At 40.2% G+C, this 25,624-nt stretch overlaps 1 protein-coding gene across 19 annotated transcripts in view; it reads left to right on the top strand.

Annotated features, from left to right (window-relative positions):
* The window catches only part of FOXP1 (forkhead box P1), a 577,255-nt gene that overhangs the window by 409,206 nt on the left and 142,425 nt on the right, over positions 1 to 25,624 (top strand). For 13 of the 19 annotated variants that reach the window (XM_087431333.1, XM_087431334.1, XM_087431327.1 and 10 more), the window contains one exon: positions 19,040 to 19,141. In XM_087431333.1, coding sequence (XP_087287459.1) covers positions 19,040 to 19,141 — 102 coding nt within the window. Of the gene's footprint in view, positions 1 to 1,622; positions 1,937 to 19,039; positions 19,142 to 25,624 lie in introns of those variants that run through there. The other 6 variants (XM_087431325.1, XM_087431338.1, XM_087431326.1 and 3 more) reach the window with 5 other exon arrangements.

The raw sequence follows: 25,624 nt of genomic DNA, 5'->3' as shown, positions 1-25,624 counted from the left end.
TTAAAAGTAATAATTGTGTGCCTCTAAGAAAGTTCCTGCAATAATTCCTTTATGGTATTGCCCTAGTTGGCTTCAGAGGTGTTGAGCAGTTCTATATCTGTAGGACTGAACGCATCTGTCTGTGTGATTGGGGCCAAAGCATTTGTTTTCATTCAGTAGCTAGCCGTGTTGGGGAACTGGGCTGCTTAGAGCTCTCTAGCCCCATCTCAAACTACTTAGAGCTCTTCTGTTGAGGGATGGTTTTCCTGACCGCCCACTTGCATGGTGCCCAGGCTATGTGCCTTTTGAAACTGCATTACAGAGCAGATGCAGGGGATGCTGATAAAATGCAGCATGCTGGACACTGAGCAAGGTAAGAGTCTGCCCTTTTCCCCTGCCGCTTAAAAATGGATTGTTAGGAAATCATTTGCAGCGTTTGTAACTGGACCAGCTGAGTTAGACAGGAACATCTGAATTGGATACTGCACCCCTCCTAAAAGTGGAGAGGCTGGCGTGGAAGCACTGTGGGGCTCAGAAGGGAGATGAGGCAGTAAACCAGATCTTTCCCATTTTTTTCTCCTCGCCTAGTCCTCTGTTTCTGTGATCTGCCTTTTGAACTGTTTTTGTGGCTGATCAGTTCCACCTAATATGTCTCTTGATTTCTGCTATTGTAATACTCAGGCGACATGCTGTTCTCTTCGTTTTTATAAGCTTTAGATGCTTCTGCCTGTCATATTCTGGCGGTTTATCTTCAGCGTCTGGATTTGCTTTCAGACTTGAATGTCTATCAAGCTGCCGTTGCTTTGAATGTGAGATCAAAAGAAGATGAATTCCAGTAAAAAATTTCCTTCTATGAAGAAAAGATTGGGGCCTATGTAAACATCCCACTGACAGTTACCAATGAGTTATTTTAGCCGAGTATTAGCACCTGGATGACAGACAGTCCAGTATTCCACGCTAAATAACAAATCAGTTGCTTCTGTGGCAGAAGAACATTGCCACAACAGCAATACGTTTTCAGAAGGAATCCCTTTCTTCCTCCTCCCCCTCCCTCTTTTTCTTTTTTTTATTGAATATGGCTGTTCAGCTCTTCATCCTATTTTTCAAGCTGACTTGTTCTGCCTTTAACAGTTTACTTTTCTTTACAGTATCTGTCAAGTTACTCGGGTGACGGAAGACAGGACTTTGATAATTAGTTTGGGGCGGGTTAAGGGGTGTTCAAGTGGGCAAGCTCGGCATCTTGAGATAAACAGGTAGTTGGGTTGATTGCAGAGAAGGAAAAGCAGCAAGAGCAAGATCAAGGGCACATCCCTGGAATGTGGGACGATGTGTTCTTTAAAAATACGTGTAAAAAATCCTCTCAAGTCTGCAGAATCTGAATTTTCCTTCTTTCTTTCTTTTTTTTTTTTTAAAGCATCCTGCCTATGTAAATGTCACCACAAAAATATCTGGAGCAGGTTTCCCAAAACCCTGTGGGTGTGTATTTGTCTGGGTGAGTGAGCTGTGTGTGGCTAGGGCTTGGTCTAGCCAGGGCACACTTCTGATGCTGTGTTGCTGCTTGCAGACCTAGAGCGATTTAGATACATGTAGAATTAATAGATTTCTTTAAGTGCTAAATGCAACCTTGAAAATTACCTGCAAGCTCCAACGGATCTTGCAACTTTGAAAGTGAAGAATTACTTGAGGAATTCTTGTGGTTTCTTTGTCATTTAGCGAGAGCCCAGCCAGCTACTGTGGAGGCAAGCGTCCCTGAGGTTGCCTACAAAGGGCAATGTTCCAGTGTGTTTTCTCCTCGAGTGTGCTTCAGCCGCACAGCACTTCCTGTTTATTCAAACATCTTTTTTACCACTCGGCAACCCCCGCTTCACAGAAACAGCCAGAACCCATCTACAGCAAGAAGACGGAAATCCAAAGGCAGACAGTGCGAGCTCACTCCGTCAAACTCTTCATTTTCTCTGTAAGTGTCCAGAGAAAAAAGGAACGTTTTCACTGGGTTAAACTTTTAAAGTAGGGATCCGCTCCTGCGCAGACCTTCTCTGAAGGGCAGAATAAGATGATCCAACTTGTTTACTGCTTTTTCTCCCCCCCCCCCCCATCCAAGGCACGTTTCTTTTAGAGAATTGAAGGACCGGTTCCTTCTACTCCTTGTTAATTCACTCCTGCTTTCAAATGTGTCTTCGGATATTATCAGCTAAGTAAGAGTATTGAGTGTCGTCAGGACAGTTTTATAGGTTTGAAGGTAGATTGGAGCCTCTCTCTGCTTATTTGTGACATTGTTTTGTGTTGCCTTCTTTTTTTCCTGTTATCACAAGTAGTGAGAAGGTGCTGGGATGGTGCCTTTGTAATTCTGCGTCTGCAGAATTGTCCTCTGATGTTTGCATCATGCCACCGTCATAATTTGTGAATCGGTCTTGATAACATTTGTACCAATTTCATGCCAATAAAAGTCAGACTGCTGAAACCAGCACGGTCATTACCTCATTCATATGACTATTGTTTAAACGGAGTGGGCTGCGGGAGGAAAGAGAAAGCCCGCCTCACTTTCCGAGATGGTTGTTAACTTTGATGCTGGAAGGCTCTTTTCAGAATTCTCATTGTGGATAATTAGTATGGCTGGGAAAGCCCTTGGACGGGGTTGCTTCTGTGTCGAACAGCTATGTGGTTGCTCTCTCAGTCCTTTCCATTGAAATGAGTTTTTAAACACATGGTTTGACATTTTTTAAAAGGGTTCCACCTTTTCCTGTCTGATGTTGTCCTCCCTCTTGCCTCCCTCCCCTCCCTCCACCCCTATCCCCACCCCTGACCCCCAACTTCAGTGTAATTGGTGAGCCAGGTGCTAATTTTTTTTTAACTATGTACTGGTCAGGGAATAGACAGGAAATGGAAAATTAGCTCTTTTGATCTTAAGGGAATTGTTATTACTCTGAACCTTGTTTGCTAGTCCCCAGACTAAATATCCTTATATTTCAGTTTCTAAAACAGCATCTATTAGTGTAGAGAAAGAAATATGCTCTGTAGTTGTCCAAACGTCTAATGGAAGAAACATTTAAATAAATAAAATAGATAGGTGTATGTGTCTGTGTCTTGCTATTGCTCTGCTGGCTTGTTAAATGTTCAGAAGTTGGTTCTACTTTGCAAGAAAAAAAATTAGGTTTGCGACTGCCTTAAGGACAATTTGTTTAACAGTAGGAGTAATTGCAGGGAAAATGGAAAGAGTGACTGAGGTATTTACTCAGATGTTAGTGTAGGTGTGGGGGCCGAAAACTCAGTGTGGGAACAGTGGGCTGCTTTTCTTGGTATCTCAGTCTATTTGATGACCATCAAATTTCCCAGCTCGCTGGTTTTGTTTTTTCTGGATGGCATGTTTGATTATTTATCAGAAGGGGAAGGGAGTAGCTGAAGCAAATAAACATGTGACCAAGTTCTGTTTTGTTTTCCACTCAGAAAGCCATGCCCTTTAGCAGATATACAGAAAATAATAAATGCATTGTTTTATGATAAAAGGAAATTATATGTGTAGTTTTTTTTCAAAGACAAGTGAGTTAACCCTTAAGACTCAGGAGCCTTTTTGCCTTCTGAGAATTTGCCAGGCTTTCTTACTCAGAATTAATCTATTGTGGTGTATGGTTTTATGATACAGGATTTCCCAGGATTAGTAGTTTAGTAATTTGGCTTTTCTCAATGCTTTGCTTAGTTATGCCTGCCTCAGTAGCTCTACTTTTATGAGGGGTAGGGGTGTGTGTGTGTGTGTTTGTGTATGAGTGTGTTTTAAACAGTGATGCCGTTAGACAAATCAGTAGTAGCTCTCACAGTTTTGTTAAAGGCTATTTTCTGACTTTAGATCTAAATATAAACAGCTCAAAGGAAAATATACCAGAATGTCTGTGACCCGTGCACAGCGTAGTTTATTAGAGGCCAACTTTTGCTCCTCTCTTTAAAGATGTCAGGCAGGTACAATAATGCAGAGTAAACTTATACGTCTGTGTCCCTCAAAAATACTTTCCCATCCCATATATATAGATACTGTGTATGTAATACATCCCATATATGTGTAATGTATATAATGATCTTCAGAGTTGTTAACCAGACACTTAGGGAAAGGCTCAACCCTACATTTAGGTAGATTTCAAAACAAGCAAACTAAAATTTATTTTTATTTTAATTCTCAGGTGGGGTTTGTATGACTGTGTATAGACATTCTTTATACACAGACACACACTGACATATGTGCACACACGGGCACATTTTTTAAGTAACTACAGCATGATTTTCTATAGGGACTTCCTCATTTATGTGCATCCTGAAACAATGATAGGCATGATCCTAGCACAGTGCCTGGTCAGTCGTGTCAGGCCCTATAAATCAGAGCTGAAAATCTGTTTGGTTGCCTATACCGTTTTGGAATGTGAACTGGAAATATGCACACAGAGGGATTCCCTCTTCATTGACTATATAAGGGAACAATGCAGCCGATGCTCAAACAGCACAGCGTCCACCAGTATCACCCTACATGTATGGAACCGGGAGGTACAACGATGGAAGCAGTAGCCTTTCTGCCCCCTCTATTGTCATCTTGGGGGACTCTCCAAAAGGCACTTGGGTTGGATAATCATACTTTGTACTTGTACAGAACCCTTTGTCTGTAGAAATCAAAGTGCCTGACTAATGCTAGTTCCTTAATACTCAGAACACCCTTGGGACATAGGTAGGCTGCAAAGGTTATTCCACTTTTGAGGAGGGAAAATATCCTGTTGTTAAAATAGTTTACAATTTCCGGGTGTGTCTGTACTTAATGGTCAGGCTAGACCTGGAAGGGGTGTAATCTAGCAGCCATGAGAAGCGATTTTCCTGTGACCTATTCAGCCCTGACCACAGGCAGACTCATGAGAAAGTGTTTTACCATGAAGAAACTGGACTGGAAAATATAGCTAGTGGATGGTGTTGACGGTAGTGGGAGAGAGGAGCCAGTGAAGAGTAATCATGCTTAATTTTAATCTGTTTAGGGTCAAAGTTAGGAAGTATTTTTTTAAAGACACAGCATGTGCTGAAAATTTTGATTTTTGTTTTGTTTCACTTTAACTCAATATGATGTTGGCAATTTAACTTGCACAAAAATCAAGTTAGTTTGTTCTTTGCAAAGAAACAGACACTGCTTATTGGCTGTACAAAGTTAAGTCAGAAGTTTCTCTGTACTTGCTTGCTTTGGGGGCAAAAGAATGGAAACATTGTGTTAACCCTAGATGTTACTATGTGATTCTTCAGCTCTGGCTTTTCTGGGGCCCCTTTACTGTGGTATAAAAATGACACAGTTTAAAAATCAGTCATGTGCCATTTTCAGTTTTAAGTCTTTGTTGAAAGCTTTTCCAGAAATCTCTAGAGTCGGGTGGTAGTATTTAGGTTGTTTGGTTTCCAATACTGTTTATTTGTTGGAACTTGCATATAGAAATGAGAAGTGAAAAACATGTGTTTTTAATTTTAAAAAGTAATTTTCAAAAGACCATAAATAATATGATTCCAGTTTTGCTTAAGAAAAGTAATTTTCTTAAGCATACCCCTATATGTTGACAATGTGTCATATGTAGGTGATGCTATTACACTTCATTTTGTATTTTCCTAATTCATTTATACATTTTTCATATCTCTACCATGAGCTTATTACTTTCATAATCAGTTATCATTTATAAAGCACTTTTTAAAATCATTTAAGAGGCACTTATTGGATATCAAGCCCTAGTCTATGCACTTTAATGTATTAATTATGGTGTAGGAACTGTTATTTCCTGCTGTTTTTACAGATGAAGAAACTGAGGCACAGAGAGGTTAAGTAACTTACCCAAGGTCACACAGCTAGGAAGTGGTGGTGCTGGAGTTGAATGACTGGTGGGCACTTAATCACCATGTATACTGCTTCTGTAGAAATACGTTAATGTTTTTTAAAGTAAACTTCTGTTTCTTTGGAATCGCCATGATTTTACCAAGGTCAGTAATTCCCCCAAATTCCCAGAGGATTCTTATTTCTTCATGGCTGGAGACTCAAGTTCCACCTTATGCTAAACTGTGGTTACTGGAAGTTCCGAAGATCATTGTCACTCTATGAGCACAACTCTGTGAACACAGCTGTCCGTCTGATGAACACAGTTTTGTTTTTAATCTCCTTTTCAAGAGAATGTTTCTAATTCCTTGGCCAGAGCAGTTGAGTCTGTTTTTCTTTTGTTGTTTTCTTTATTTGTAATGTATGTATGTATTTATATTTATATAAAGCATAAAATCTTCAAAACGTTCACTACAAAGTTACCTTTGTGGATTGGATTAACTGAATATTTTCTTCTAAATGTTTCTAAATTTTTGTTTAAAGATCTGTCATGTCAAGCAAGTAGTTCTAGTTCTATGTAAATGGGAAAATCCCAAATCCATGGATTTGTAGATTAATGGCCGTTGTTGGTTGTCTCTTTCGTGAAGTACAAGCGAAGGGATTCTAATCCAGGCTGTATGACCTTTGGTGTGTTATGTAAACTTCCCGTTTACGTAAAGCAATTTAGAACCAAGCCAGATACGCAGTTGGCATTCAGTAAGTGTTAGCTATCATTCTCATCATCTTCATCAGCAGCATGAGCATCAGTATCATCATCTCCCCTTACCTACCTATTTGGCCTCTTGGCAGCCGTTCCTGCTGTATGGTTCTAACAGTCAAGGCAAGGCATTGGTTAGGGTTTGGTGAGGTTTAGAAAGAGCCATATTTTGCTCACGTGCCTTTGCCAGCGGAAGAAGCCAAGACTCTCAGTTGCAAGTCATCTGTGTCACCACAGGTAAATCACATAACCCCACTTGTCCTCGGTTTGCTTTTTGTACAAGGAACATCATCCGCCTTAGATTCCTGTGGGCTAAACAGAGGATGCTGTGATTTTCTCAGTGTCTCTACACAGAGGACAGGTAATGGTTTGAGATCACTGGGAAACAGGAATCTTCGCTTCCCACAAAATGTATTTTCTTACGTATGGAGCAATGTATTGTAGTAATAGTTTCATTTTATAAGTAGTTATCGTATACGGGCCCTGTGCTAAGGACTTGCTATGCATAGCTCACATAATCCTTATAATTTGGCCTCTCTGTTTCTGAGTTTCTGTATCTGTTAACTGGCTATAATAATACGTCAAAGAATTGTGAAAAATATATGAAATAATGTCTGTACTGTTTAGTACTTGTCTAGCAATAAACACTCAAAAAATTGCAACTTTTATTATTATCTTCCTCATTTCCACTGACCAGGGAAAAGAGCAGTTTTAAGAATACAATTATTTGGAAATACAAATCAAAGCCACAGTGAGATATCACCTCACGCCTGTTAGAATGGCTATTACCAAAAAGACAAGAAATAACAAGTGCTGGCGAGAATGTGGAGAAAAGGGAACCCTGGTACACTATTGGTGGGAATGTAAATTGGTGCAGCCACTATGGAAAACAGCATGGAGGTTCCTTGAAAAATTAAAAATAAAATTGCCATATGATCCAACAATTCCACTTGTGGGTATATATCCCAAGGAAATGAAATTATTATCTCGAAAAGATATCTGCACCCCCATGTTCACTGCAGCATTATTTACAATAGCCAAGACTTGGAAACAATCTAAGTGTCCATCAGTGGATGAGTGGCTAAAGAAAATGTGGTATATATGTGCAAGGGAATATTATTTACCCATAAAAAAGAAGGAAATCCTGCCATTTGGGCCAACATAGATGGACCCTGGTGGTATTACGCTAAGTGAAATAAGTCAAAGAAAGAAATACAAATACTGTATGATCTCACTTATATGTGGAATCTAAAACAATCAGACTCGTAGAAACAGAGAACAGATTGGTGATTGTCAGAGGCAGGGATGGATGAAGGTTGTCAAAAGCTTCAAACTTTCAGCTATAAGATAAATAAATTCTAAGGATGGGCTGAAGTTAACTATACTGTATCGTATATTGGAAAGTTGCTAAGAGACTAGATCTTAAAAGTTCTCATCACAAGAAGAAAAAACGCTATATGAGTTGTCGGATGTTAACGAAACTTATTGTGGTAATCATTTTGATATTTATGTATTTCTCAAATCATCATATTGTACACCTATAACTATTACAATGATATGTGTTAATTATATCTCAATAAAACCGGGGGGAAGCATTCAAAGCAAATTAAAAAAAAAAGAAGACAGTTATCTAACATTATCCTCCCCTCCCCCCACCAAAAAAGCATGCAGTTATAGCAGAGTATGAGAACCTGCAGTGGGTTCAAGAAACAGGGGCCAGAAATCCTGCTGGACCTGAAAGCCATGCCAAGTGGGTGGAGAGAGGCAGGTCTAACTTTGAAGGTGGAACGTAAGATATTAGGTGTCCAGGTGCGAGAGCTCCGGCCAGACTGCAGTTAAATTGTGAGAAGAAATCTGTGCTCTCTGAGCTCAGCCTCTCCATTGTTTGCTTTGTGAAAAACTCCTTTTGCAAAATTCCAATCTTGGCCCAGCTGAGCCAAGGAACAGGGGACTTGTCCCTCTTGGGGTTTAACGAAGGGATGAGAATCAAGGGATGATGGTGCCAGCATCAATATCCCGAGAGAAGATGGATGAGCTGCAATAGGTAAAGAGGTGAAGCACAATGTGAGGGAGAGCAGAGATGTCTGGGCTCGTTCATTTTTGCCTGCCTGCCTGCATGGGGTTTGCCATCACGGCAATAGAAACGCAGGGCACTGCAGGGATTAGAAGCAGGACTGGTCCCTTGGTGCTGGGGACATCAGGGAATGCTGCTGCTTGAAGGAATTGGATTGTGAACAGAGTTTTTAGGGAAAGATAAGAGTTTATTTGTTTAATTTTTAAAAGTTTTTCTTTACTTTTTATTAATTTTTTATTTTTAACAAGTTTATTGAGATATCCTTGACTTAAATTGTATATATTTAAGGTGTACAACTTGATGTTTTTATATCTCTGTATACATTGGGAAAAGATCACCACAATCAAGATAAACTTAACCATCACCTCTACTTAGTTACCCTTTGGTGTGTGTAGTGGGAAGATTTAATTGAAGATGATCCTCTTAGAAAATGGCAAGCATACAATACAGGATTATTAAGTATAGTCACCGTGCCGTACAGGGACCTCTGGAACTTACACATCCCACATGACTGAACTTTTGTGCCTTTTCACCAGCATTTCCTCGTTCCCCCCACCCCCCAGCCCCTGGCAACCACCATTCTACTCTCTGCTTCTGTGAATTGGACTTTTGTAGATTCCACATATTTAAGTGAGATCATTCAGTATTTGTCTGGGAAAGGTAGCATTTAGCTGGGGAAGATACTTGGATGTCTTGTAAACGTGGGCAGAGAGCAGGAAGAGCAGGATTGCAGTGAAGGCCGTGGCTCTGAGCGTCCTGGGAAGGGGAAGATTTGGTTGAGAAGAGCAAGTCTTGTGTGTGGGGAAAAGAGGCCGATAAAGTCGGAAGGCGTGATACCATGAAAAGGCCTTTCCCTTCCTCCTGAAGACTAAGGCGCTGGCGTTCATCCATGCACTTTTGGCTCTGTAGGACTGCATGTCCATTTGCCAGAATTGCCCGTGGCCATATTTGGTCTAATCAGTGACCTTGGTAGAATGCAGCTGTCAGGTTCTCAGGAGACAATGTTTGTTTGTTTTTGTTCTTCCATCCCAGCCACTCGCTGGACTTGTGACCTTGGGCAAGTCACTGAAGCTCACAATCTACATCATAATCTCTTCGTTTTCTGCTTTAAATCAGTCATCATAAACCTTTCCCCTACTTCGCTGAGAAATGTTGGAAACAAGAAATAAAATAATAAGTATAAAGCAACTAACTGGCATAGTGGCTGGCACATAGTAGACAATTGAGTACATTGTTTTTATTTTAGTGTCCTAAATGAAAGGAGTCATCTTACATTGGCCCCTGTGTTTCTAGATGTTCATTTCTTACATTATTATACAGGTGTAATCTTTGCTATTTGCAGTGACTGCTTTGAGAAGTGTCAATTATTGGAGAATATTAGAGTTTTTTCCCTCCATCCTGGCGAACTGTGGCCAAGAGTGAGCAGTGCCACATTTCAGATTCTGCTCCTTCTTTGGACTTTCTCCTCTTCCCATGTCTGTTTCTTTCTTTTTTATCTCTGCTGGAATGTGGCCTCTGCATTGCTTTTTCACTCTTGCTTTTTTGCCCAAAATTCGGGCGAGGGAAGGAAGTATTTTGTGAAGCAAAGCGTTCATAGGTGCTCATTGCCTCATAGGTGATCCCGAGCATGTGTGACTTACAGGACAAGAAGAAAAGGAATACAGCCCCATCATTGTGAGAGCAGAAATGAGTTCAGTGTTACTAGTAAAATCACAGAAAATTCTCCTTTATTTTGAGCATGATTCTAGCCAGATTCTTCTGCAGGCTTCAAAATTAGCAAGTCTCATTCCAGGGTACGAGAAGATACGAATCTGGATTATTCATAATGAGAGTTGCTGAGCTGCACCCTCATAAAAGGCATTTGCAGAAAACAGCGGGTTAATGCAGTGAGTTAATAGATCCCTTTGATTCATTTATCTTTGCGCTTAACCCCCATATCTTCTACGTTGGGAACTTGGAGAAGAACTGGGCCAATTTATTTATTTATTTCTGGACACAATCTGATCCTTCCTTTACAAGGGGAAATGGGTTTGATGCAGCATCCAACTTAGCATTTTAGACATTTTTTAATAAACTTGACTTCTGTTTTTTCTTCATCTCAATGCCGATGTTGCCTGCAGTATTAGCGCCCCAGGCTGTGGTCTTGTCAACTCTCATGAACTAGGCAGGCTCAGGCTTGGGCAGTGCTGGAATGGAATCCCTCCAAAGACAACTCAAGTGCCAGAGACTCAGTGCTGGGGATTCAGCGTCTGGCACTGGCTCCAGCAAGGAGCAGCCCACTAGTTCCTCAACAAGGTGGTTATAGGGCCCTATGTTAATAGGTGTACGGAGTAGGAGTATGATGGTGGGGTTTTTTTCCCTCTTATAACAGACTTCCTGACTGTTTATAGCCATTAAACTTTTGCAAGAGGATCATAGATATCCTTTTTCTTGTTGTCTCATGAAAATTCCTAACCTTTACCTTCTTTGGCAGGAAGTATCCTCTAGGTGGATACTTAAATTAAAAAGATTGTTCATAATTGCAAATGAATGTAGAGTTTGCTGACCCCCTTCTGCTTCCTATGTTTGCTTTGGGGGTGGGACTTGTAGCAGAATGCCTCCTCCTGTCTAGAGTCTTCTGATATTTCCGTGTCCATGTTGCCTGTGGTCAGTGCATAGGATGGTGTTTGAGCCCCACAGCACTGATGCTCGTGAATCATGGCATGGCACAAGAGCACAGTTGCACATTTCTGTTCTCTTTCATCCCAGTTTTTCTAAAAAAAAAAGTGCTATTTGTTATTTTTTCTTCTAAAAAAGTACACTCTGATTGCCGACGTTAAAAAAAGCATACATACGCAACTCCCAACCTACGTGTGCTCATGTCTTTGCATTATTTGTTAAATTTTAAAGTAAAACTGAAGTCAGGAATATAATTATTAAGCATCATAGCAGTGATAACCACCCTATGTGTGGCTTAATGGCTTAAAGAGCATAAAATCACATCAATAAGGATTTGCAAAACCTGACATCGGAAGTAGATCTAGAAGGTGGAGGTTCAGGCTGATGTAGGATGATAAAGAAGTTGCAGTGGTACAGGTGGTGGTGGGATGCTGTGTCATGGCCTCATCTCTCCCCAACCCCACACATGAGGATGGCACTGCCCACGGCCATATCTCCTGCTGTAGTTAGGACAGTGACAATAGGGATCTTGAACTTTTCCATTTCCTGTCCCTTTTGATTTTAACTCGAAGACATAATGTTGGAGAGCGGTAGGAGTAGGGTTGTCTGTGTTCCAGTTTTTCAACATGTCTTTCTAGAGATGGTCTCATAAACTCACTTGCAAAGACTATAGAACATTTTAAGAAATCCATGCTCTCTCTAAATATCAGCTGTTATGGAATGTCCTCAAAAGCATAGGGTACTTTCTCCAGCTGTTAGAACTCTGAGGATAATAGACACTACATAGTGACCTTATAGGTCACTGATTCGAACGCAGTATCCCGCTTGATCTAAGGCTTTGCTTTCTGCCCCATCTGCTTTTGAGGGTCGAGTCAAGTGAATCGACTACCAATGCATGCTGAGAGTCTACACCTTATCTGCAGTATCATAGAATAGACCAAGCAATGACTGCTGCAAAGAGACTGTTAAAGGCCCTCTGATGGTTTTTTTTTTTTTTGAGGAAGATGAGCCCTGAGCTAACATCCGTTGCCAATCCTCCTCTTTTTGTTGAGGAAGATTGGCCCTGGGCTAACATCTGTGTTTATCTTCCTCTACTTTATATGGGACGCCGCCACAGCATGGCTTGACAAGTGGTGGGTAGGGCCACGCCTGGGATTCGAACCTGTGAACCCCAGGCCGCCAAAGCAGAACACATGAACTTAACTGCTACGCCACTGGGCCAGCCCCCCTCTGATGGATTTTTGATGGTTGTTACCCTCTGTATATTAAAATTTTAATGGGGAAAGTGTTTTTTTTTTTTGTTTTTATTTATGACACAAATAACATGACTTGATAGTCTACTATAGTGCTTTCTTTCTTTGTGTGTCTAAGACTTACACAATCACTAGAATTGGAATCTTTTTTTGGACAGTTAATCACTAGAGTCACAATCACTAGAATCCCTCCATGAGATTAGCTCACTTTCCATTTTCCTGTGATAACGAAGTGCTCCATTTGTAAATATCATGATTTTTTTCTTTTTGTATTCTTGTTGGAGAACTCCCTGCCTTGGGATGTTGTTGATTCTGTATGAATGCATCTAGTCCTCTCAGCCGCTGTCATTTCTTTTTTTGAGTCACCCACAAACCTTCTTTCCATCCTACACTGGAGTGATTACTGTGTCTAAAGCAAGGAGGTGATGCATGTTCCCTGCATGCTTAGTCCCAGGTCTTGCTACAGAGCAATTGTCAGATTCTGTTAAATGATGGGCCCTTGTGTTAAGATGGTAGTCGGCTGCAGGAGTTGCACCAAGAGAGCAAATTAGTTTAGGTGGACAAAGGCTCTATAGAGGGACTCGAGGTATATGTTGAGGTTGGAAAATAAAGGGGAGAACATAACTTCTTTCCTGCTAAGCTTCCCATGCTGCTTTTTATTGCTGGCTTTTCCTCCCACCGCCATATGCACAGTGACTGTTGACTAGCCTGTGAAATTATCTGAGAAACAGGTTTGATCTTGAGGGGTGGGGAGAGTCTAGGAAAAGAAATTAGAGGAAGGGTGGCTGACTCACAGCAGCCTTTGAAGCTGGAAGTGGGACAGCTTCTCAGGGCAGACAGGAAATAACCAGCTCTTCTCAACTGGCCAACAGCACATGCTGCCTTTATTCGGAGGGTGTTCAGGACCTCACACCCAATTGAGGAGCTTCACTCTGAACTGCTGTAAATTATCCGTGGGAAGAAACACATACTCCAAGTTTGCAACTAGTTTTAAATAGTTTCAGATAGAGGAGCACGTGGATGTATTTTGTTTTCATGTCCCAGTTCCTTTTCAGAAAATCAAAAATGAGTTTGAGCAAACTTTAAGAAGAGCTAATTAGTAATGTCCTTGCATCTTAGCTGAATTCTAAAATTATTTTCGGAAACTGATTGTAAGCTTTGTTTATATAAAATTATGTCCAGGGGAATCTCAGAATACACAAAGCAACGTAAGACACGGGTTGGCAAACTTTTCCTGTAAGGGACCAGATAGGAAATATTTTAGACTTCGTGGACCATACGGTCTCTGTCACAAGTACTCAACTCTGCTTTGTGGTGCAAAAGCAGCCATGGACTTGACGTAAGCGAATGAGCATGACTACGTTCCAATAAAACTTTATTTGTGGACAATGAAATTTGAATTCCATATAATTTTCACATGTCACAAAATATTCTTCTTTTTATTATTTTCCCAACTATTTAAATAAGTAAAAACCATGGGCTGAACAAAAATAGTGATGGACAGGATTTGGGCTATAGTTTGCTGACCTGTGACTTAAAACATTGCAGTTAGTCATATTTTTTGAAGACCACCATGTATCAGTGCTAATCTCAGGCCTCATCACCAAATATGTTATATAAAAAATTGTATGAAGGTTTTCTCCTTCTACCAGCTTGCCTTATGTATGTGTGCATGCTTACTCAAACCATATTTTATGTAAACTTATTGATGTTTCTTAAAATACGGTAAAATGTTTTTGAACATCGGCTACCTAGGCTAAACATAGGACTACCTAGGCCCTAAAATATAAGCACCTGCTATGAACTTGAGATGTAAATAGCTTGGAAGTTGTAAACATGCTTATGTAAAACATAATTTGTAAATAACAGATGGTACTTATTTACTAGGGATGTGAAAGCGCTGATGAGAATGAAGTGATCTTGAACCAGTAGGATGGAAGCTATATCAAAAATGTCCAGGTCCCCAATCAGCCCAAAAGCATGGCCTGCCAAACTATCAACCAAGCACTTATCTCCCTGACTACTGACCCTAAGGCGGCTCCAACCCTTGGGCAGATCGGGCGTAGATGGCGGCCAAGTCAGAGAGGGAGGCTAGCCACTCCACAGACAGAAGCACTCCCACCACTTTCCCCTGTTAGCTCAGAGACATTTGTGTTAGCTTGTTGAAGGAAAATAAATGTGTGTGTGTGTGACTGGGCTCTAAGTGCCTGGTTTTATCAGTCACCTCCATTCTGTGACATCCTTGAACTGCGTCTTTACTGTAACCTGAGCCTAGCACTCAAATACAGCACCAAGTTATCCAGTGCCAGGCAATTGTCACATCTCTTGTAAAGGAAGTGTTGACTCAACCCAGCCCAGGAACCGCCAGCAAGAGTAAAAGGTCTCCAGAGATGGGACAGGACCTTTTAAGTTATTTACATTAGCAGTTGGTCTGGAACTTGAGTCAGAGTTTATCCTTGCTTCTTTTTTTTTTTTTTTGTAAGGAAGATCAGCCCTGAGCTAACATCCATGCTAAGCCTCCTCTTTTTGCTGAGGAAGACCGGCTCTGAGCTAACATCTATTGCCAATCCTCCTCCTTCCCGCCCCCCCCCCAAAGCCCCAGTAGATAATTGTATGTCATAGTTGCACATCCTTCCAGTTGCTGTATGTGGGACGCGGCCTCAGCATGGCCAGAGAAGCGGTGCATCGGTGCGCGCCCGGGATCCGAACCCGGGCCGCCAGTAGCGGAGCACACGCACTTAACCGCTAAGCCACGGGGCCGGCGTGATCCTTGCTTCTTAAAAGAGAAATTCTTTCATTTATTCATGTCCTTTCTCCCGCTGCGTCTTTCTCTCTGTACTACTAACCTTCTCTCTCTCTCATACACATACAATGCCCACACACTTTATTTTTCTATATCCAAAGGATCTAATTTTATCTTCAAACAGGATATCTTAAGGGACCTTTCTCCAATTCTGATTGAGATACTGTTATGAAAATAAGAAAAGTCCATCCTCACTCCTTAGTTGTATTGGGAAAAATCTCTGAGGTTCAGGCAGTAGAGTCTGAGATGAAAAACATTAATCTAGTTTTAATGCCTGTTAATAGGTAAAAATGCTTATCGGTAAGCATGTAGGGGAAACACAGTGGACAGGTCTCTGGTGCAATTTCCATAGGGAATCCCATCAGTCATTCCAGATTTTCCACTGACCAACAATGAACATGACAAAAAGCATTTTTGACTTTCTACAAATGGTAGATACCAAAGATTTGTATTCTAATGATCAAATACATAGTCTTGTACACTAAGGATTTATTTCTTTTCTTTTTTGGTGGCGATTTAAAATCTAGATTACATTGATTTATTTATCATGGAAATCAGAAAAGTAAACACTGTTTAGTGGTTGATTTCATAGCACTTTATAAGTTCTGTTACATTATGTTTTAAAACTCTTGCTGAGACCTAAGTTGATTTTGTGGGGGAGAGTGTAGCACTTTGCTCCAACTTTGTTCCTGTGCTCATGGTAAGGCCTGAGAATTATTGTGAAATAATTCATAACAATTCATATCATGATGGATAATTCTTTGCACTAGTGTTGTCTCTCCATCCCAAATATTTGAAGTTATTGCACTAGTGTTGTCCCTCCATGCCAAATATCTGTTTGCATTCATTTTCAGCATGAAATTTGGAAAGCAATGTGCACATCTTCATTATGTGTTCCTCTTCCTTCAGTAGTTTGACTAAAATTTCCCTTGTGTTCATACAAATTCCTAAAGCTTTTCTTCCTGTGCTTCTATCTCTGATTTTCTGTAGTGGGGCTCTAGAGGAAATGCTCTGAGGGAGCTGGAGTTCGTTATGTGATTATGGAAGTTCATGTACCCCATGCTGGGTCTGAGAAAGATGTTATAACACATAAATGCCTTTTTTTTCAAACCAGCAAATAATTGTAAGGATTCCAGTAGCTAATTTTGAAATATATATTCATTGTACAGAGCCAGCTCAATAAACGTTTGTTGAAGACTTGGGTTTTGCTCTAGTACATTTATGAGAACATGCTCATATAAGAATAGTTTTTTGTGTGTGTATATTTAAAAAAACACTTAATATCATCTCCTTTGCTGAAATGAGGAATTGGCTATATAGATTCTCTGAGACTTGGTTATTTAAAAATTGAGTACTTGTTCTCCAAATATTTGGTGAAACATAGTAAATGGCTTTAACAAAGAGTTGTGACTATGTGGAGTTGTTGTTACTTTGTTTTTCTTTGCTTGCTCTCTTCTAGTATTAAATGTATGTAACCTTTCTCCTCTCCCCCCACCCTATCTTTCGGGGTGCTGTCTTTTCACTGTCATCCACAGTTCCTCTGTTTGCCTTTCTAAGCAGCAGTCAGACCTTTACTGATCAGTCTTTTACTCTGACGGTAGCATTTAAAATACATAAAAGTTCCTTTTCCTACATTGAAAAGCCCTAAAACCTTCATGTGAAATAGCTAAAGGGACATACATAGTAGGAGGAGAGGCTTTTGCTCCTGCAGGCACCTTGCAAAGAGGACTATTTTTCTTATATGATATAAATGAAATCTTCACTCTGCCCACTTTTACACCTACGCATGTACTGAGCGTCTCCAAGGAGACAAGGAAACCCGGAGTCCAGTGATGGTGAATCCTCCTCGGAGACAGCAGGCTGGAGTCTCAGGCAACTCTCCCAGGCGTCTTGGCTTCCAGATGCCCCTCTCAGACAGCCTCTTTTCTCGAGGCTCTTCCAGGCAGGCTTTCTTGAACATGTCTCTCCCTTCACAGACGAAATAGCCCGTACATTACGTCTGAAGGGCTGGTTGTGGTGAGTCCAGTAGGCAGAAGGCCTCCGCAGGGGAAGAGCAGTGGGTGCAGTTGGGAGGTGGGATAGGAGGTTTCCATCTTTCTCAAGATCTTCTCTTTGTCACCCATTTATTTATCTGCGCTTCCGTTTCCTTGCCTCCCTTTGTGCCTCTTAGACACAAAGGCACCACTCAACCTTACAAAGTGTCTTAAAAATATTCTTTGTTAACGATAGTACAGTTATGAGCTTGGTTTAGTGAGATTGTCCTTTTAGGAGAAGTACTACTCTTGATGATTCAACTTTTTTAGGTGTCTGCTCATGAATAATAATCCTCTTGACCACTATTTTCCCTTTCCCTTGAGTTCAATGCACAAGAACTCCTATGCCATCTTGCCTTTCCCCCACTCCATCATGTCACTGTAACTTTTCTTGGAATTTGATACATTATTTTGTTATATAAATGAAGTCTCTGTTCCTCTTCGAGGAACACGCTACCACTGTCAGTCCCTTATGCACACTTTCTAAGATTCCAGTATCAGATCCTTTTGATACGTTGACCACATCTGTCTTCTTTCAGGCACAAAGAATTGTTACCATGTAGAAATTATTATTAATGTAATCCCCAAGAAATCTCCTTTTGTCTCTAACCTGTAAGCACATCATTTAATGAACGTTCTTAACATCTCTTCCATGTGTATGTGTTTGGTTCTCAGTCGAATTGACTCAAATAACCGAGCTTTTTGTGTGATTTTTCTAGCACAGTATCTGCAAACTTCAGTTTTCTGTTGCTGATCCTGCTGCCTTCTTTGGAAAGGTGTGGCTAGCTATTATTCCTGTTAAATTCTTTGGCAGGAAATGTCCTCATGAAGATTTATTGATGATACATTTTTTTTCTTTTTTATTTGAACTTTTAAAACAGATTAGTCAGTCATATATTCTCCACTTTGAAGGACTCTCCTATTTTCCTTTTGCTTTATCTCCAATTCATATCACCTCTCCAATTTCTACCTTTAAATAAAAACTATCCCATGTTATAAGCTTAGAAGAGTCATTTGAATTAGACATAATCAGTTTTGTTAACAGGTACGTAATATACCCTTTAAGTTGACTTAGAAGATAAATTTGCTAAGTTTTGTTTCTTACATAGTCCATCGAGTCCTGGGTATATCTTATCTATTTTGATCATCCTTCTAAAATAACTTGATCCCTAGTGTGGTCCACCACTTTGCTTTTCCTCTTGGTTTAGACTCAGATGAAGTGTAAGTGTTAGCTTTCCACCTGAGTTCCCAAGTTCCCACGGGAAGAATTGGAGGAGGATGCAGGTGCCCCTGAAAAGAACCCTTTATTGTCTCCTAAGTTTCTGTCTTTGCCCAAGTCCCTTTGGCCTTTCTCTGCCATCGTTCCTCCAAGTCCCAGTCATTCATACTCCAAGTTGTATGTCAGATTTATGGTAGGAATAAAGGTCTGCTTAGATGGATTGCTACGCCTGAGGAACTGTGGATGAAATTGGCTAAATCTAAGAAAATGTAAACAAATTCTGGAAAGTTTCTAACTTAGGCTGGGAGAGAGTTTTGTTTGCTGTTTTATTTGCCTGGAAATGGAAAAGCCAGGATCCCATCCTAAAGTGTACTCCCTGGAATACCGTTTGTGAAGGAAGCCCTGAACCTGTGTACTAACGCAAACATTTTCCTTCCATGTGTCCTGCCAGGCACTTCAAGTGGCAAGACAGCTCCTTCTTCAGCAGCAACAGCAGCAGCAAGTTAGTGGATTAAAATCTCCCAAGAGGAATGACAAACAACCAGCCCTTCAGGTAACAATTCTTTAAAAAAAGAAATTGACATTATACACTTTGGCATAGCTGATAAGCAATTCGGAAGTGGATTGTGTTGAGAACTGCAAATAATGTAAGAGAATCACTTGCACAAGGTGCTTTTTTAGTTTACCAACAGAGTATGACATTTTGGGAAAAATGTCTATTCAACCAAGAGTTTTGTTGTTGGGAAAAGAAGATCTCCTAACCAGTCAATATAATAGGAGGATGAGGAGTTGTAGGTGTGGGTTGCTTAATAGGCAGTGTAGTTACCAATGAGAAAATGTTCATGGTGCTCAGCTATATCACCTCATTTCTCATGATGGGTCTGGAAGAGGGTACACACACACCTTACTTTAGTGCAGTGGTTCTCAACTGGGGGAGATTTTGCCCCAGGGTGTGGGGGGGCCAGTGGGCAATGTCTGGAGACATTGTTGGTTGTCACAGCTTATGGGGCATGGATGCTACTGACATCTAGTAGGTAAAGGCCAGGAATGCTGCTCAACATCCTACACTGCACAGGAAAGTCCCCCACAACACAGAATTATTCAGTCAATAGTGTCAAGAACTGTTATTGGCACTGAAGAGGATATAGTATTTTTAATATACCTAGCAATGAATGTACTACACAGTCTGTTCTTCAGTGGATGTTTTCAGTATACTTCTGAATCATTAATTAAAAATGGCAAGCAATTTTTACATAAAGATGCTGAAAACATTGTTTTAGCAACTGCTCATTTCAGGCACATTGAGGGCAGAGGTTAACAAAGTAGAAGAAGCAAGTTCATAAAAATCTAACTTGGATTTTCAACTTGGAGTAGAAAATTATAATAGAAATTTCAAAGAAACTTGACTCAGGGTATTATTCATGTTCACATCCAAGACAAGGCACTTGCAAGTACTAGGTGGCTCAACTACTTTCATAATTGGCATCCCCAAAATGGGAGGCTAAGATGAGTTTCTCCCACTGGATATTTTGGGACAGAATCTATAAACAGTAGCTGATGGGTATAACTTGGTGCCAGTTAATTTGATCATGAGGTTAACCCAAATTCTGGCTGTGTTGACTTTTCTCAGATCAGAGTGAACTGATAGCAGTTCCCAGATTATCCTGCAAAGATCAAACTGATCTTGGTCAACAAGTTCTAGTTCTTCTGCATTTACTTGGGAAATTGACACTATCGAGGGAAAGTTCAGCACTGTAGTAACACTTTATTGGAACAGTTGAATGACAATGTGCATGGTTTACTAACACTTCCAAAAACAGTTATTTGGCAAACCCTCACCAATCCATATGCCTTTTAGTACGTGTGAGTGGTGGGGACATTTTTAATGAGGTATAGTGCCATTGAGGTCCCATGTCAGGTGCTATAAGAAGTGCTTTGTTGTGCAGATGTCTTAAGAACAGCTCTGGAGGATGAAATATGACTGTGTTGACCTTTCAGCTGTGAGCTTATTTGTCAGGATTCAAATAAGTTGAAAGGATCAAACTGAACAGTTTCCGTAGTCAGACTGGGAATTGTGTTTCAGAGGTCAGTAGCGGAGGCCACATTGCAGATTCCAGAACATAGCCAATTGTTGGTACATATTAAAGTACTGGGTCATCTTCTGCAGACAGAGACACAATTAAAATTCTAATTTATTAATGTATACAGAGAGCTAGCCCAGCCTGTCACTCAGTGATTCAAATGACTGTCCATTCTTTTTGCTTCCCTCTTGGAGCTCCCACAGCCTTAAAAATACTGTGAGTCCTCTTGAATTTATCAGACCTCAAGTGCATTGGGGGAAATGACAATGTATTATTGGGGGGGGGGGTGTGTGGATCTTACACATAGTAGAGCTTTGGTGAGAGAAAATAAAGAAAAAAGTACACACAGACACAATCTGTCTGATGCTCTGCTCTTCAATATTGAATATCATTTGTAATTTTTTTGTACTAGACTTATTTTCCCTCATACTTGCTTTTTAAAGCATAAGGCATTTTTAGGTAACTTCTTTTCCAAGATGAATGAAGTTCCTTTAGGGCTGAATATATGAAGTAAAGTTTCAGGGGATTTCCTTTTGAGGGCTCTTTTTCATCTGGCCTCTTGTAAGGTTTTTAGCCACCAGAAGAGTATGGTACAGAGCTTCATTTTTCTTGGCAAGGACAGTGTCAAAACCAATCTAACACATTCTGCTGAGCTCTTTAGTCTGTATAAAAAGTGCAGGGCGAGCGGGCCATCTTGAATGCTGGTTTTGCTAAGATGTTTTGAGTCCCTTCCTACCCCCTCAGTGGGAGAGTTGACAAGCAGAGAATTTGAACCAGCTTTAAGGGTTGACTAGGGGGAGAAAAAGAGTTGATTGACTGGTGTGTGTGTGTGTGTGCGCGCGCACGCGCGCGCTCATGCCCACACGTGTGCATCGTAGATTATGTCTCCTTAGCTGCCTGGTAGGGTCATGCACATCCACTAAGCTGTATTAGGTTGGCTGGCCTTAGAAACAGAGAGAAGATATTACTAACCTAGGCCAATGGTATATTATCTCGTTATAAAAATATGTATATAGAATTGGTGATTCACGGAAAGAATAACCTTCACATTTAAATATATCTTCCTATGCCATGTCCTTGCTGGAGCATCTCAGTCAGAGTGGCTCTGAAATGAAAGGGAGCTCTTATAGCAAATCTTAACAGTGTTCATCTCTGATCTTCTTAGCCTTCATAACTACACTGAGAGACCTATTTTAGCGAATTTCAGATCTTCCACATAGAGGAAGGCTTGACAGGGAAGAAGGATTTGATCTGCTGATAGCTTGAGGAAAAAAAAGAAAGAAACCCAAATCCCCAAATATACTGTGACTCATATTTTAAGCATATCTCACACTTCCCTGCTTTCTGTTTGGCAGTGCTCTCCAGTTTCACAGGCTGATGATACAAACAAAAGAAAATGGAAAGTTAGAGGAGGCTATAAGTGGTTACTCGATAGAGATCACAAAATGTAGTCAAACATCACCGATTTGGACTAATTTCAGGGAAATGAGAGTAAATAAGAGAGAAATGACACTCTTTGCAGATACACAGACTGAACTAAATCTGAGCTGGCCGCATTCTTGGGTGACGTTGTGGTTTATAATGAAGGCATTAATTGGGTATAGATATTGCTTCTGAAGTTCTTGAAAAATAATCTACTCAGTAACCTAAATAGCCCCTTATTTAGTCTGTTAATTTGCTTTGCAAATTTTTTTATGAATGATACAAATGAAAATTGGCCCCGTTGTGAATTCAGAATCAGAATGATCTGAATTAATTAAATGCAACTTGGTGAACATTTCTGGAACAGCCACGACTTGCAGGGCATAAGGCTGATGCTCACAGATACAAAACTGTCGAGGATGCAGACCCTGCCTTCAGGATGCTTATGAGCTGTAAAAGAATTAACAAGGTTTTGCTGCAAAAAGAAAATTATATGTGAATAAAAATAGTAGGCTTGCTTTTATAAATATTTATATACTTCTGAAGATGGCTTAAACAAGTGAAATAAATGCTTAACGGTGCAGGTGTGCTCATAACCTCGAAAATGTGTAACTTTACTGGCTGAAGATTGCTTTGTGAGTAGATGAGCAATTTTATTGATCGAATTTTGGAACTTTGACCACCGTTTCTGGGTAGTAATTCATTTTGGTTCTTTAAGCATTTTAGTTGTTGGCACAAGTACATAAACTGGAAGGAAATCAAATGACACATTTTCTCCTAAGAAAGTAAAAGTACATGTGTATTCTGGCAGCATTAAAGTTAGAAAAGAAAGTAAACCTTGTGTGTTGCCTACAGTGGAAAGCTGACCACAGTTTCAGGCCATCTATAAAGAATTTGAACTTGAAACCAGTCATCTGATATTTTTTTCTCCTGCCTGTCGTCTTCCTTCCAAGGGGATATCATGTGCAAGCCCCTCACACAGAAGGCCATTTCGCTGGAAGGAAGGATAGTGAAGTCCACTGGAAGGTCAGCCTTTTAGTCCAGTTGGACGCGCGGGATTATAATGAGGACTCCTGCTTTAAGTGGAGGAGGTTAAAATACAAGATTCAGCAGGTGTTTTTTAGCATTTTTATTTGCAGTTATATAAAACGTGCTTTAGGCAGCATTTTTGCTTTGCGTTAATGCCACATATAATCTTAGTACCTCATATCATTTCCACGTTATTCACTAAGGAATAAATTGGTAAGAGGAAACCTTTAAAGGAAACTACAGTTTTATGTTGTAGATAGTGAAATGGAATGGTTTTGAAATGCTAACCCTTAAAAAATATCCCTGTGCATTGAATTAGTTAAAGTGGATAATTCAGGAGAGGGAGGCAAATTATTTTTTTTTAATGTCTAGAGTTAACATTGGCTAGAATTGGCATCCCTGGCATTAAATTGACATGAAGTGTTGAAATTTTGATACCTTTTAAGATTTCGTTGTTATTGCATGACTGGAGAATCCGAAAACCCTAAAAAATAAGTCTTGATAAGAAACAATAAAATAGAGACGATGCTTTAAAAATGGGTAAGTCGTTTCAATTACATACACCATTAAAAATATGATAGAAATAGTGATCCCTCCTCTCAAAGAAATGCACATGCACACGGAATTTTGCAGCCAGTAATAAGGGTTCCATGAACCTCAAGAAGTCCATTTTGTTGCCCAGATTGAATACTCTCACTTTAAGAATTTTTTTTCTAAAATAATATGTTTTGTCCTTGCCTCCAAAATTCTGATGTGAGTTGTAACATAATGAGTTAGCTCATTTTTGCTATTTCCACTTCAGCTATGATAGGGTGACCCTGTGTCCCAGTCTGCCCAGGACAGCCCCAGTCTATGCCTGTTGACCTAGTGTGTTTAATAATAATTCTCACTCTTAAGTATCCCAGTTTGGACATTGAATTATATGGTAATTCAATGTGTCTAAGCATTAAAATGCAAGTGTGGTGCTGATATTTTCAGTGTAAGCCTGTCTTTGTCACCATATGCATATGTTACTATGTGAGAAGATAGTTAATGTTTAGTAAGTGCTTAATGTGGACCAGCCCCCTAGCGACTCCAAGGTATAGGAACTGTCACTAAACCATTCTATGGATGAGGAAAGGTGAAACTTAGAGAAGTTAAGTGACTTGCTGTAGGTCACACAGGCAGTAACAGCACCAGGATGGGAAGCCAGGTTTTTTAGGACCGCAGGTAACCAGTATGCCATCAGGAAGTTAATTATTGCTTCTCCTTAGACGTATATTTACTCAGCATCTCCTGACTGCCATGTTTTCCATAAATAAGCAAATTGTTATATTTTCTATAACGTAAGCAAAAATAAAACCAAACCAACAAAAACCAATTCCACTGTAAATATCTGGATTTCAATTAAGAGGACTAAGATCTGCGTAATTTTCCTAATTGTCACCTTGTGTGTGTGTGCGTGTGTCTGTGTGTGTCAGACAGCAGTGAGCAACAGCAAAGAAAAGTTATTTCTTATTCTCAAGTCTGACGTGCTCTTAGGAGCTTCTATGTGTTGGAACATGGAATAGTATGTTGATGATAATCATTGTTGGGGCTAGGAGGTGGGGAGGAATGGGGGGAAAAACATACTTGACTGGTCAAAAATGTGTAAATTGCTGACAAAATGACACATGTAATTAAGAGTGCTCCTACCATTTTACCTTGTGGTTTACACCTCCAGTGTTGAAAAAGAGAGCGACTCCCACCTTGCTAATTACCATTATCACTGAAATGCTAGGGTTGGAGTCATTAGTTCCATGTGCATTTAATTAGAGGAAGGCTGAAATTGGATTTAACTTATTACTTTTTCATGGATCACTTTCTTGTCATCACTTCAAATTGGATTGCAGCCCCAGGTAACTAATTATGAGAGCCACAGGATCAAGAGTGAAAAAAAAGGTAATTAGGAATAACACTGTTGGACCCTTGCTGGTCGTCCACTTGTGCTTCGGAAAAAGAAAAAACGAAAAAAAAGAGCCGTGTTTTGTAGTATTACAGATTGGGGAGTTGGAGGTATGTACGGTTGCTGGGCATCATAGGAGTCTGTCACCACCCATAGTGGTTTCTGTGATATACAACTGAGTTGAAGATGTCAAGTCAACGTGGTACCACAATCAGCTCCTTAATACCGAGATTAAACTTGTAAAAGCAACAGATTGGTTGTAGTTATGAGGCATCTCAACAACTGTGTAGTCTGGGGACCTCACATACATGATTACAACAAAGCTGTCAAGATGCCTCTGAGCCAAAGTACAGAATATTTTAAGTATGGGGAGTTGGAATTTAATGAACGTATTAATGTTTCAGAAACATCATTCATATCTGACAGGAAGACGTATCAGTCAGCACAACAGTAAGGTTTAGGGTTTATACACCGGGAATTTTTGTCAAAGTTTCCAGCAGACCGTAATATTCAGACCATTTACTTTGCTTTTGGTTTCTTCCCCACCCCGCCCCAATGTTGTGGATAGGCTTGCTGAGGT

This window comes from Ceratotherium simum, chromosome 5, assembly GCF_057802395.1.
Source record: "Ceratotherium simum simum isolate JZ-2026a chromosome 5, ASM5780239v1, whole genome shotgun sequence".
In the NCBI taxonomy this organism is placed as follows: domain Eukaryota; kingdom Metazoa; phylum Chordata; class Mammalia; order Perissodactyla; family Rhinocerotidae; genus Ceratotherium; species Ceratotherium simum.
Note: the sequence above shows the minus strand (reverse complement) of the source record. Positions and strands in the feature narration are given on the sequence as shown.